Here is a 14683-nt window from a genome sequence, read left to right as displayed (position 1 = left end):
TATATTATTATAATTATAAAATTTTGTCATCCCATTAAGATTGAACATTGCAATTTTTTTTTCTTATTTTTTTTAATTTTTATTAAAACGTGTCACAATATGATTGGTCTATAAATTAATTTTATATTCTTAAAATAAAATTTCAAATTTGAATTCTGACTTAAATAATGTTACTATAATTGGAATATAATCAATATTCATTCCTTAAATCATGCATCTTTTATTAAATTATACATAAAATTTCAAATTTAAATTCTTCTTCAAATTATATTATTATAATTAGAATGAAATCAATATTCACATGTGTCATAATATTATTGGTCTAAATATAATTTGTTTTAAAAATATGTGTTCAAATTATGAATCGCTATTAAAAAAATTTACTTTTATTTATTTTATTTTTTAGTTTTAAATTTTGTAAAAAAAATAAATATATATCCTTCTAAACTATAAGGATTTGAACAATAATATTTTTAAATAAATTTTTTTTTTTAATAAAAGACAAAAAAAAATAATAAAAATGAATGACTTTTTTAGCATTTGCCAAACATGGTGGATTCTATTAAAAAAAATTTTATCTCAAACGTCAATTAAGCAAATTAAAATATATTTGGTTTAAATAGCTTAGAAGTGACTTTTTGCTAAAATAAAATAGAAATAAATGTTTATTTTTTTTGTTAAAAGTGATTTTTGGTGATTTTTTTTTTATAATAAAAAAATGGGGGTTACATGTGATAATTTATAATTCATTTAGACTTTTTTAGCACTTGCCAAATATGGTGAATCCTGCTAATTTTTTTTAATCTCAATTGTCAATTAAACAAATTAAACTAAAAAAATAAAAATATTTTTGGCACAAATTGCTAAAAAGTAACTTTAGCTAAAACAAATTAGAAAAAAAAAGTTTTTTTTTTTAATTAAAAGTGATGATTCGTTAAACCTTTTTTTTTTAATAAGGGTTATAGGTGATAATTTACTATTCATCTAGAATTATTTTCAGATTTTATGAGAATATTATATTAAATTTTCTTCTTATGTTTTTTTTTATTTAAATACTTTTATTTTGTAAGAAATTTATTTTTATTCTATTTAATATTTTATTGTAATTTTTAAATTAAAAATAATTTCTGAAAAATCATATTTAAATTATTTTGTGCCATTATAAAAAGTAATTTTTTTTTGTATCAACTCATTTTTTTTAGTACTTTCAAGAAAATTTCTGTTAGAAAATCTTAAATGTATTGCTTTAGCTTTTGTTCATTAATATTAAATTTTTAATTAATTTTATTTATTATTTAAAAAATAATTAGTAAATAACTTTATATATTTATATATACAATTTTGTTTTGGTTGCTCAATTTATTTGATATCTCTACCCAAGCCTATTCAAATTTAATTCAAATTTTTTAATTTCTACATAGGTTCTCACTTAATTAAAAATTAGGTTATAGCAAAGGGGTTGAAAGTTACATGATTGAATTTGTGACAAATTAAAAATTAATAAATAAATTATGATAAATTTGTGAAACTTAAATTGTAAATTTCAATATTCTTTGTTTTCATAATTTGCATACAAAAATTTAACTATTTATATTATTTTGTATAAAAAAATATTATTAATTTTAGGAAAAATTAGTCTAATATCCCTCTCCAACTTTTGGTTGTAAGAGAGGTCCACAATATTTTTTTTTTTGTAACTTAAGGTTCCTCGTCCATTTCTTCACACTAATCCACTCAACTCTCTCTTTACCGTTTAACTTTCTCACGTAGACGTAAGCGCGGAGATAATCAACCAGAGCTTCGGCGAGGAGTCCCTTGAGCTCATTGAGCGCTTCAAGTCTAGATTGCATGTAATGGAGACCGACGGGGTTCAGCTTCAGAACTAGGGTTCCTTCGATCAAGGGATCCGCTTACTTCTCCATGAACTTCACCAGAAATTCAAGGTAACGATCTCCAATCACAACCGCCATTTTAATGGCCAAAATTAAGATTTATAGAAGGATAAAAATATGTATCCAAAACATAATTCTGAGAGTAAGAACGAGAGAGAAAATTATGTGGATGTGAATTAGGGTTTTGGTGAGAAAGAAGTGTAGAGTGATAATTTCAAGAAGAAAATGGGGGTTTGGAGAGGGATTGGAAAGGGAAAAAGGGCCATGGCTTCTCTACAAATGGACAAAGAGAAAGAAAGAGACGTTTTAAGATGGTGAGTGGGCGTTAATGATTAAGGGAAACCATATTGGTCAAAACACAGAGAAAATTGTGAGTAAACCAAACAAATTTCAAATTAAAAAAAAAATTACAACACAGAAAATTTCAAAACACATAATTTCTCTGTGTTTTCAAATTTGTTTGAAATTTTTCTGAGTCGGGCTGAAATTTCTCTCAATTGAATTTTTTCTGTGAAAATGTTGAAGGACCCTCAACTATTATGAAAATATTGTATGTTTTTTATCTTATAAAATTTTAATATCAGAGACCTTAAAAAAAAATTTCTTAATTTTTTTACATGTCATACATAGCACAGGTTACCACTAGTTTTCTAAAAGAGAAAAAGAAAAAATTATAATTGTGATAGGTTGTTGCCGAGGCTGATTCTCCAAAGTCCAAACCAAATAAAGTCACTTACAAATACAACTTATGAGATTTGTTTAAAATATAAATTGTTTCTCGTAATTTTAAAATTATAAATATCCCTTTATTTATATTTTTTATTTAACAAAATTAACAAAAAATTAAAACTGTAAACTATTTTTTTATACAACAATAAAAGTGCTAAAATTGTTAATTGAAATATATTTTTAACATCAATTAAAACAATTAATTAACTTGATTTGAAATTGAAAGGGACATAATGCAATTTTAAGCAAATATCAACTAAAGAATTACGGGAAATTCTACTTACACAACAAAAAATTCTCATTACATTCAATTTCTTATTACACAATACAAAAAATCCAATTCTCTCATTACAAACATGATAATATCGATCATAACCTCAATCCTTACACCCTAACCTATCAAACCCTAACTCTATCCCACCCTAACTACCACCCCTAGCAGCCACAACCTTCAAACCTTAACTCCTCTGCCTTTACTCTCACTTCCACCTCCACTTCTGACCATCGCCCTACAACCTCTGACCGCACCGATGACGAGTTGGTTGTCGAGGGCTCGAGCTTGACGGAGAGTATTGCAGTGACCATAGTGCATCATATCGAAACAACCATCCATGTAAACACGAATATGCATGTTCTTCTTCTTCATCTTCTAGTTTCCTATAGGGAAAGTGAAATACATGCCCAGAGCAGAGACTCCGAGAACCACATGTGACCCCTGAGTTTTTTTGCCCCTCGAGTGAAGCTTTTCTCGCTCGAGCGTAGATCTTTAGCTCCCAGTAAATGGCAATTTTGCATGCGGGCCGCCCAAACGAAGGAGTTGTCACTCGAGCGTAGATTTCACATTCTCAGTAGTTTCACTGTAGCTCAGTGAAACTCTACAAAACTTTTGAGACATGTTTTTTTTCACTCGAGCAAAGGAAGCTGTGCTCGAGCGAGATCACTTATCTGTGCCTTACGCTAGAGCGACAGGACCTTCGCTCGAGCAACCTGTCGGGGACAGTAGATTTTAAATAGCAACTCCAAGTCATTTTCTTTACACTTTCTCTTCCTCTCACCCTCCAACTCACTTTTTTCTCAAACCCCTAGCTCACAAAACCATAGATTTCCCCATTCTTGGTTCGAGATCCATCCAAGATTCCTCAAGATTAGTTGAAAGAAGACCTAGATCGTCACTTTCACCGATTGTTTCACTTGATCTTCGGAATACAAGGGTGTATTGCAACCCTAGCATACTAACTTGAGGTAGGGGTGTTTTTAACTCTTTATATCTTCTATTTGAGTAGCTTATATGGTATTTTTCGCGAGTCATTTATACGTATATATATACGTATGTTTTGATTTGAGCTTGTTGACTAAGATTATGATCAATGAGGGTGAAAGTCAGTGATTGTTGAAGGAATTAAACTTTTTATGATGGAATATCATTGTTTATGATGGATAATTAACTCAATTTTATAAAGGAGAGAAAAAGGGGTTTTGCTCAATTGACTTCTAAAACATGAAACTGAGTGTAATTACTTGACTTTGAGATTGAAATGTAAGATTGGAGGTTCCTTCTTAATGTAAACCTTGAGAAGAAGATGATGATTGCTTGATGGTAGATCCTTGAATTATGAAATGTGAAGAGGTGGATTATTATGAATTGATATCATTTTAGGAAAATAATGCATTGTTTATAAATTCATGCATCATATCCATTATTCATTTCTTTTTGGCTCTACCTTTGTGTAAACGGTTGAAAGTTGGAAGAGGGTAAATAGTCTATGAGTCCGAGTAGTAAGTCGGGTTAGATTTGAGTTGTGTATTGTATTTGGTACCCGCGCGGGGAGTCAAGGTGCCCAATTGTCCTATCTGCGCATATTGCCGGACGAATGTGGGAAAAGGTTTTGGGGTGTCCACAAGCCCGCCGTTTCTGGAGTCGGCAAATATGGAAAATGGATGGTTTTGGGTGTTCACGTCCCCGTCGTTTACAGAGCCGACAAATGTAGAAGGTTGTGATGTTTTGGGTGCTCATCACCCCGCCATTTCTGGAGTTGGCAAATGTGCAATTATTTTCTTTCTATATATGACTATAATAATCTATTTATGTTTGATTTTGGGCTCTTACCTGTGGATGTCATGGCTGAGTTACTGCCTGTTGAGAATGTGGAAAAGATGAGACATGTACAATACATTGCATCATAACAATAGCATACTCCGGCATTATTTTACCTTTTTTTCATACATTCCCATAAACGGCATTGCATGATGCATAAATTTTTCAAATGATTATATAATTTGTTAAATGCATCAACTACTGAGCTTATGCTCACTCCAAAAACTAACAATTTTCAGGAATTGAGGATGAGACACCTCTCAAGCAATGATGCCAATAGAGCTAGCATGTTTTGTTGAAGTTTTCTTGGGGAAGTGGTGATGATGATTATATTTTTTTTTAAAATTGATTTCTGTGACCTAACTTTGGGTAAAGCATTGTGAGAAGAAAGATGCCCTTTTGGAGTACTAATGTTAACTTCTTACCTCTTTTCTTTGAACTGTTTTAAATGTTTTGAGGAATGTAATGGAACAATTATGTAAACTTTCGCTTTGTGAATAGTTCAAAAGGAAAGAAAACTATGAGTAAATGGTTCTTTTGTTTTATTTTGCCTAGATCTTGTATGTTCATATTACTTGGAAGTAGGGGTGGGCAACGGTTTATCTGAACCGCTCAAACTGCCCAACCCGCCCAACCCGTATATAAATGGGCGGTTTCGCAAACATAATGCAGGCAAATGCGGTTTGAAATATGACAAATTTGCGGGTTGTGGGCGGGTCGCGGGTTAAACCCGCAATCCACAAAAACCGCCCGCACTTTAATTATTATTATTACTATTTTTTTTTATATACCAGCTTTGTAACTTTAACAAAAGCACCATTATGTTCTCTATGACACTAGGATCCTTATTTTTAAGTATTTCTCAACTTTCTTAATGCCGTAGAATTATCAAATTCTAAACTTGGTTTCTTATATGATTTTCATTGGTGACTCATCCGCTTTTTCCTAATAAGATTTTCCTTCTGGTGGTCGATGGAGCTTCTAGTTTGATTATTAATTACTGAACTGACAATTCTAATTGAGTACAACCTTTAATGCATTGATATACATTTTTTTCATGGCAAAAATGCTAGTGTAGGGTCTCTTTGTTTTGGGTACTTTCATTTAATGCATTGATATTGAATTTTTATTTGTAACCTCATCAGAAAATTATTGTCAGATGATCACGAATATATAAAATGAATCTGATGCCTAAATTCGATGGGAAAAAAAAACTCAAAAATTAATTTTTAAAGAAAGAAGTGTAAACCGTAAACCGCCCGCAATCGCCCGCACATCTGCAAACCCTATCCGCACAAACCGCACATCGCACTGCAGGCGGTTGCGGGTTAACTTTTTCCCAAACCGCATAGATGCAGGTGGGTCAAAACCAAACCACAAACCGCACAAAACCGATCCGTGAGCACCCCTACTTGGAAGTGCAATTGTATGAAAAGGGCCTTTCGGGGCGTCACAATTTGGTATCAGAGCGAACCAGGTTGAATACCTGAAGCTTGTGGGAAGCGACTTTGCCGCATAGGGCTATTACGTTAGATAGGGGAAATAGTGGATTGTTTTGTGTGTCTTAAATTGATTTCTTTGATTGTGTAAGTAAGGAGTTAAACTCTTAGGACACGACTTGTGTCCATTGCAATCATTGAAATCCTTTTAGAAAGGCACCTGATCAATGCTTTTTTCCACTAGGAAATCTCTAAGTGCCATGGAACTAGTTAAAATCCTGGGGAAATAACTCATGTGTGCACTATGTGTTTATGTGAGTATGTGGTGTGCGTTATGTGATTTAATTGCCCAATGATGCATTTAACTGGTGCATGTAATAAGAGAGTTAGCATCTATCGTGTGTGGGTTAAGAGTTAGTTCTTATCCTTGTTTTCATATAGGATGTCAGGACGAGGAAGAGGGGGTCGAGGTAGACCCTATAGAGATCGCTAGGCTACGCCACGCAGCAAGATCTCCCTCTCCAAGAAGAAGCGGTAGGGCAAAATGACACGGCCGTTCCGCTGGCCCAAGATGCAATAAGGGCATTAGCTCGAGAGAGGCGGGCGCCCTCTACGAATCCATGGAAATCCTCCGAGCCGAGCAAGTGGCAAGGACAAATCGAAGGGGAATCCCGAGTCTCTTTCTTGAAGAAGGAATTCTTCCGCTCTAACCCTGTGGAGTATAGTAGTGAGCTTAATCCTATGAAGGTGGATAAATGGTTAGAGCAGATTGTTAAATCATTTAAGATTTTAGACATTAACGATGGGGAGCTTAGGGTGGCCTTGGCGGTGTATCAATTAAAAAGAGAGGCCGGTCAATGGTGGAAGACAGTAAAGCAGAAAGTGGAGCATACTTGGGAGGCGTTCGTTCATGCCTTTCAAGAGAATTTTTTGCCTCTTACAACCAGGGAAAGGTTGAGGAAACAATTCGAAGAGTTGCAGCAAGTAGACACACCAGTGGCGGAATTTGAAGCTATGTTCACTAGTTTGGCACGTTTTGTGCCTAAACTCATAGCTACTGAAGAACATCGGTGTTTCAAATTTGAGAAAAGGTTAAAGCCTAAAATACTAATGAAGGTGATGGGTCATGTGTATCGGGAGTATGATAAGCTGGTGGAAGCTGCGGCATATGTGGAGATTACGATGGAGGTCGATGAAGCAAGGCAAAGACATAAGAGGCTAAACTATGTCGAATCAAAAAGCGATTCTGGATCTTCCAAGAAATCAAAGAGTTCCTTTTCTTTATCTTCTCAGTCCATGCCCCAACTAACCAAGTCATCATAATCCGTTTCTATGAGAAGTTCGGGAAGTACAGGCCCCAACCGTGTCACTTGTTTTCGATGTGGCTAGTAGGGCCACAAGGCTTCAAATTGTAATTGGAATCTTAAACGTCAACAACAAGCTCATTCTCAAAGTCCTGTCCAAGGAAGGGGCCAATCGCCTGCATACTACTATTGTGGATAGTCGGGTCACATTAAAAGGTCCTGCCCATAACTAATTGGACGGGTCCTGAAATTCTGGGGGTTATCAGTTAGGCCAAGGTCAGAGACAGGGGTACCAGCTTGTTCAATCATACCTATGTATCCACGTGTCAATTATTTGTCTACCTAATCTACCGATCTATCCATGTCACTACCACTACTATCACTCCTCGTCGGAGATCGACACTAGCTACTTCTAGTGACTTTTCCAACGTTGGTGATTTTTCCGGTGATTAATAGTTTGACAGTGATCTTGTGTCAATGAGTAAAATTAAATAAATTATTCTTTAAAATAATAAATTATTATTTTCATAAAATTTCATTAATTATATATCCTTACAACTAAAATACAACAATTTCTTGAATGTAATGTTAGAATTAAATTTCTCAACAAATTTTCCAAAGCCATACTACTTTGTCAAAACTTGAAACTGCAACACAATAATTATTCCATATGAAAGCAAACTATAATACTACTTTTTTCAAAATTCATCAATTATAAATGTAACTAAAAAAACAAAATTCAATTATAAGAAGGACCCACTACTCTCTTTTTTTTTTATCAAAATTGTGGAGCCGAAAAATTTTGAGAACTATTCTAAATATATATTTTCTAAAGTACATAGCATTTTTGTTTAGATAATGGCATAGAAGTTGAACAATTTAAAAGTTGACAACAATGGGCTCTCATTTTCAATTATTACCAACAAATAATAATTCAGCGAAAGGTGCCACGTCTTATTGGTAAGTCAATTTGGTATAAAAATTTAATCATCACAGTATTACTCTGAGGAGAGAAAAAAAATTGAATGAACAAAAATATCATTCCAAAACTAATCACATTATTTGTTTGGAAACTATGCTTTAATGACAAAAATATCAAAACTTACATTTCTACTAATGAGATTATTGTGTCCTTGTGATTCATGCATTGGTTTAGTTATGGATTGTCTATTAATATTATAAGTTCATTTAGAGTAATGCGAAGTTTTTGTATGTAAATTATTTTCTAAACTTTCACCCCAATAAAACTATATGACAAGAGAGAGGAACATGAATCATGAAAATATACGAATGCAATATCCAATAAGTTAATTGCTTGCAAGCTCTTACAACAAATAAATGGAAATACAAATTTTGTTTCCAATAACAATCTTGCTCAGAACACATCATTTTTTATCATATTTTTTGCCCTCTACTCATCATTGAAGCAAAACTCACATTGTATAATTGTGTAAGTTGCACTCTTGTTATGAATACACAATTAAAAATATGATTAAAAATAGTGTGCCTCTAAACTTATTCTATCACACAAAAACACAATGAATTTCTTCACCATACCATGAATGTAAAAGACAAACCCTAGTGGACACATGAAAATCACAAAGAAAGTACTTTTAATGAAATTTCATCGTCCTCCCACTCCTCCTTTCATCACCTACATCCTTCCCTGAATTGCATCAACCACCGTCATATTAACTTGAAATGTCTTGGCAAGAACATCACCAGAAATCATTGGTTTTGATCAGAAAACAGCGTTAGCCACCGTGATAACACCAGGGTTTTGGCTGCTTGACCCAGCAATTGCGATAGCACTTCCATACCCAACATTCCTTTCATAATGAATGAGTCCTATTGGGAACACAAACACATCACCTTTCTGAAGAACTTTACTAATAAAACGGTTTTCAAGGTTGGAAGTAACAAAGCCGACCTCAAGGGTGCCTTTGAGGATGGTGAAGATTTCAGTGGCACAAGGGTGGATGTGAGGAGGTTTAAGGCCCCACGGAGCATAGCCGATGCGGACCATGGAGACGCCGAGGGTGTTGAGCCCTGGAATTTGGGCTACAGTGGCTGGGGTGATGGCTGAGCCCAATGGGTTTAACGTGTTGCCTGGTAGGTTGAGGCCCATTAAGGAGAAATCTGATGCTTGAGCGAGCATGGGGTTTCTGCATACGAAGCCATTGACTCTAACTGTGACACATGAACCAAAAACAAGAACAACACAATAGCAAATAATATACAATCAAATAATAAAACAAAGGGACTAGGATTCTCTGTCCAAAAAGTTTCAAAAAATTCATATCCCCTGTTTTCTAGGATGATTATTTTATTTAAATTATAATATAAAGTCCAATAAATATAACTCTATTTGGTGCACTTTATGAGACTATTTATTTATTTAAGTATTTGGTTCAAAATAGTGTAATTTTTATTTACAGTTTATGAGTAAAAATAACTTTTCAATTATATATTGTAATTGTTATAGCTAGTACAAAATCAAGTGAATGTATAATACTTACTATTATTTATTTACTATTTGTTTAATGAAGGTCAAACCCAATGATTAACACTATATGCTCATTTTTTATTTTTTTTTAAACTTCAAGCAGGTGAAAATGAATCAACTTTAGCCCCCATGCATGTGTGTGGGAGTTTAATGGCGCAAAATAATATGTTTTTAAATTTGTCTACCCTTCTATTCTAATGAATTTCCAGTCATAAAATAGTGTTTTGAGATCGTTACATAATTCTATGACTCAATATATATTAGAACAGAAGAATTAGGAGGAAAATTGTCTTTGAACGAGTTTAATGGCATCAAAGCATGATGATTTAATGTACATCTAAATTTGGTATGAGGATAACAAAGAACTTAAAAGTGGTGAGATATTAAGTGGGTGTGAGATCATCTGTCTCACTTCTTGTATTGTTCTGTGTTTCATATTTTTCTTTATCAATGATTTTTGTGACATAATAATATGAGATAAATACGAGACAAATATATGAGACAATGAGTGAGACAGATGATACGATGCTACAATGAAATTAAAGAAAAGCTTGGAGTAAGAAAGCAATATACCAGAGCTATCAGTGTCTGCAACACAGAAGTCCTGCAAAGGGTTAGGTTCAAAGGAATGGACAAGAGAGCAAAAACTGATCAGAGCTACCAAAGTCAATAACAAAGATTTGATTTCCATCTTGAAAAGCCCTTTTTCAGTTTTTGTAACTAATAAAACTAACAAATATTAGTAGATAAAGAGGAAGAAGATGAAATGGATGCACACAAATGCAAAAGTTAGAGCTTGAGGAGTATGGAGATGTGAAAAACAAACATGTGTTGAGCTCTATATATATAGGGAGAGAGAGAGTTATTAATTTATTTCTATTTGATTTTAATGATTGCCGTCCAAGAAAACCAGAAGAAATCTGCATAGGTACTAAACTTCCCCAATTAGCTACTTTTAGTTGGTTTAGGAATCTCTACACAATTCTTTGTACTCAAAATTTCGGTTTCATGTACTCAATGCATTCTATTTACATGACCGTGTCTCGATTTTTTTTTTCTCTTCAAAATTCCCACTATATTGTCTGGTTGGGAGGATCTTTGTCTGTCACGTCCCTTCCTCTGTCAATGTTCATGGTACAAAGGATGGGATAAGGGTTCATGCACATTTGGTTGCTAGATAAAAGAGAGAATTGAACGAGTTCTTCATTGTATTGGATTCATTTATTCCATATTTGGTTGTACATTTTGATAATAGGATAGTGTGTCACGATATGATACTCTATCCTTTTGAAATAGGATAACTCAATTCCATAAGGAGTGATAAAATGTAATAATTAACCGTATACTAATGTCATCCAAACTCGTCCTTCTCAAACATGAGATATGAAAATATGTATTATCATTCACATTACTCTATTGTTTTGTGGGACTTGTTATCCCACACTACCTATTTCAAATCCTCTCCTTATCTTGTGTGCCAACCAAAAGCGACATTTCAATTTATAGCTAACCACATGAATACAGATAATACGGTGATTAACATTTTAATAAAAATAGCCAAATACACCCTGAAATTAAGTTAAACTTAGATCAAACAATAAAAATTAAGATAAACGGCAATGAGACTACAAAAAATTCTGCAAATTTTTTTTTTCTTTTAAAAAAAAAAGTCCTTTAAAAGTTGAAGAACATTTCTTGGGTTGAAGACAAGCTGGCTCAATTTTTTAGTTAAAACACTGAAATGATCACCTTTGCTTAACTTATTATTAGTTTTGCAACCGCTTTTGCATTCAGTCTTTTTCATAATTCATCACATTGAAAATTGTCAAATTTTAAAAAAATAAAAAAAAACTATAAAATATATTTAATAGCTTTAAAATAAAACAAAAGAAAGCTATAATATCTATACATCAAGTCTGTAGAATGGAGCAAGGCAGGTGCAACCTCATGTTCCTTATCTATACTTCTCAACATTGAACATAAATTCAGACTAAAGCAAGCTTTGAGCAGAATTTTAGAGTTTTGTACTCATAATTTGCTACTTTTAAGCATGATTCTTATCTAAATTCAATCTGAAAAGTGTGACTTTTAACCATTATTGTAGTAGTGACTCTATTGAAATGTTTTATACATATGGATATCCTATGCTATCTGTGTTTGAAAAAGTATATAAATGACATCCTTAGTTAGTCCCATGTACTAGGGGACAACAAACTTACTAATACCTCATAAGAATGAGATCTTCTTTGCCTCGTGTGTGTAGTATTCGGTTGTCATGCCCTTCATTTATTCAATCTCATAGTGATATAGTTGTATAGTAGAGTAGGTTGTATACACAAAAACAGAGCTCTAGCCATGGCTACATCCTTTTGGAGTTGTATTAAAAAAAAAATTAAGAACGAAATTCTAAAGCCAACAACATTTTCATGAAAACCATGAAGAGTGTGACACCTCTCATGCCACCTGACAACCAAACTAAACAATAATGGATTGAAGCAACCCAATTAGAGGCATAACCACAACAAACAACCATGGTCTGAACCAACCCAAAGAAGCACAACCTCCACCAATGTGAAAAATGATTAGCAAATACACTATGGTGGTATCCTAAGATTTCATTTTCCCGATGTTCTCAATATTAGTTTTGATACATATCTTTGCTAATATTAAAAAAAAAAAAATGGCAACTAAATTATTATATATACATGGAATTTAATTAAAAATAATCTCTCTTTATCTCATTTCTTTCTACTATCATTATACTATTTAGCTTCTAATGAATTCAGGCACATTCTTAAGTTGAAAACAATTACAAGTAATCTCACTTTTTTCTGAGTTAAATAAGCTAAAAAAAATCAAATAATCTAGAATCTAGAATTGCAATCAAACACCATCAATTGACCTTTTTTTAATCCAATAATCAAACTAAACCCAACGATTTGTATATATAAAATAAAAAAAAACAAAATTCAAAACAATTAAGAAATGAATTAAACAAATACAAATTCTATTATATATTAAAATTAAGAATTCTATTAATACAAATTCTTTTAATCAATTGGGCTCTACCAGCATACGACAACATTTTATTAGCCCGCGATTGAATCCTGTTAGTAATCCTAGCAACCAATTGATCAGAATCTATTTTACACAACTTAGTAGAGACAAGAGGAACCCCCAAATACCTCATAGGAAGCTTTCCCTCTTTAAAATCCATAATAGAAAGCAACTCACCTCTCAAGTGACAGTCCATATTCCAGCAAAGAACATACGACTCTTAAGATGAAAAATCTTATGGGACTCTATTTATGAAAAATCTTATTCATTCATATACATTTTGTGTCAAATTCTACAAAATTGATGTCTGTGTTGCAAATTTATTCATAATTATATACGCGCATGACTAAAAGGAAGATAGATATCTAGAGGAAGCAATAAAAGCTTTATTTTTGATACAATCTGAAATATAATTCCAATGAGATGCAAAAAATGTAGACCAACTAAACTAACCTGAGCTGATCAAGAAACAAATGATGCCATATTACTGTCGTGGCCATCAAAAATCAACCAGCCCTTGGAATTGATCTTGAACGCCAACAAATTAGGGCCTTCTAGATGACTATTTAAACCCTTCATCAATCATTATTTGTTTTAAAATTTTAGCTGATAAAGCAGAGAACTCATCATCGGTTGTGAGAGTGGATTGCCATAAATAGAACTCATCATCTGATCGCCATATATAGAACTCATCGAGGGTTTGAATTGGGGTTTCGGTTTAGGAGGGTTTTAATTAGGGTTTGGGAGGGTTTCAAAGGGTAGATCGAGATGGAGAGAGATGGTGAGGCAGAGATTGAGAGCGAAGGTGAGGCAGAGATGGAGATGGAGATGCAGAGAGGGTGAGATAGAGATGGAGCACTCCAACTGGGACTGATCTTCGCCGGATGTCGGAGGTGAGGGTTTGGCCAGAAAGAGGGTCGGGGTTAGAGAAGCAGGCGGTGGAGAATCTAGGTTTTGTAGTTGTAGTGATGGTCATTCTAGAGAAGAAACAAAGAAAAAATGATGGAGAGAGAGAGAGAGAGAGAGAGAGACAAAGACACAGAGACTTCAAATGCTAGGTAGTGCTCGGCACTCTGAAATTTTTATTTTGGCGCTATTTTTTTTAGTCACATCTTTTAGGATAGTATTGTGTGTTATGAAAAGTGTAATATTTTAAACGGTAAATTTTTTGTGCATTGTGAAAAGAATAATTTTTAATGATTAATTTTTTGTGTATTGTGAAATATTTAATATTTCGACAATGCTACGTAACTCAAATTTTGTGGCTCAAAAGTGGCTCAAATAGCCAAAACGACGTCGTTTTGAGTACAGAACAACATAAAAATGGCCAAAACGACGTCGTTTTGGCCATTTGAGCCATTTTTGAGCTATAAAATTTGAGTTACAAGACATTTTTCTTAATATTTTTATCAATTTGTATATGAGTGTTGTGTATAGTTGATGAATTAACGATATGTCATATGTACATCATAAAATTTTTTATTATTTATGGCTAATATTGCAAGTCGTAAAAAAAATTATCATTATTAGCATTTACAACCTCACAATACACACGTTGTGGTTGAGAAATTATTTACGATATGCAAAAAAAACAAGTCGTAAAACTAAGAAACCACAGCTTGCATTTATTGTATGTCGTTGATATGAAGCTGTAAAAACTC

The 14683-nt window shown here is 33.1% G+C and overlaps 2 protein-coding genes across 3 annotated transcripts in view; both read right to left on the bottom strand.

Moving 5' to 3' along the window:
• Window positions 1-14109, bottom strand: part of LOC145788988 (putative germin-like protein 2-1) — a 93264-nt gene extending 79155 nt beyond the window's left edge. The window contains exon 1 of the mRNA XM_082880189.1: window positions 13476-14109. Within this exon, the coding sequence (XP_082736315.1) occupies window positions 13476-13522 (47 nt within the window). The 5' untranslated portion in view covers window positions 13523-14109. The remainder of the gene's footprint in view (window positions 1-13475) is intronic.
• LOC114311798 (putative germin-like protein 2-1) lies at window positions 8730-13481 on the bottom strand. 2 transcript variants are annotated; one of them, XM_028257961.2, is made up of 3 exons: window positions 10539-13481; window positions 9390-9649; window positions 8730-9307 (listed from the first exon to the last, which is right to left on the bottom strand). In XM_028257961.2, the coding sequence occupies exons 1-3, from the start codon at window positions 10654-10656 to the stop codon at window positions 9188-9190; spliced, it is 498 nt and encodes a 165-aa protein (XP_028113762.2). In that variant the 5' UTR covers window positions 10657-13481; the 3' UTR covers window positions 8730-9187. The 2 variants fall into 2 exon arrangements, with proteins under 2 accessions (XP_028113762.2, XP_028113761.2); XM_028257960.2 differs by having other exon boundaries at window positions 8730-9649.
• Window positions 14110-14683: the final 574 nt, after the last annotated feature.

This window comes from Camellia sinensis, chromosome 7 (genome assembly GCF_055761805.1).
Source record: "Camellia sinensis isolate YWXY chromosome 7, ASM5576180v1, whole genome shotgun sequence".
NCBI lineage: Eukaryota > Viridiplantae > Streptophyta > Magnoliopsida > Ericales > Theaceae > Camellia > Camellia sinensis.
This window is presented reverse-complemented; position numbering and strand designations above follow the sequence as displayed.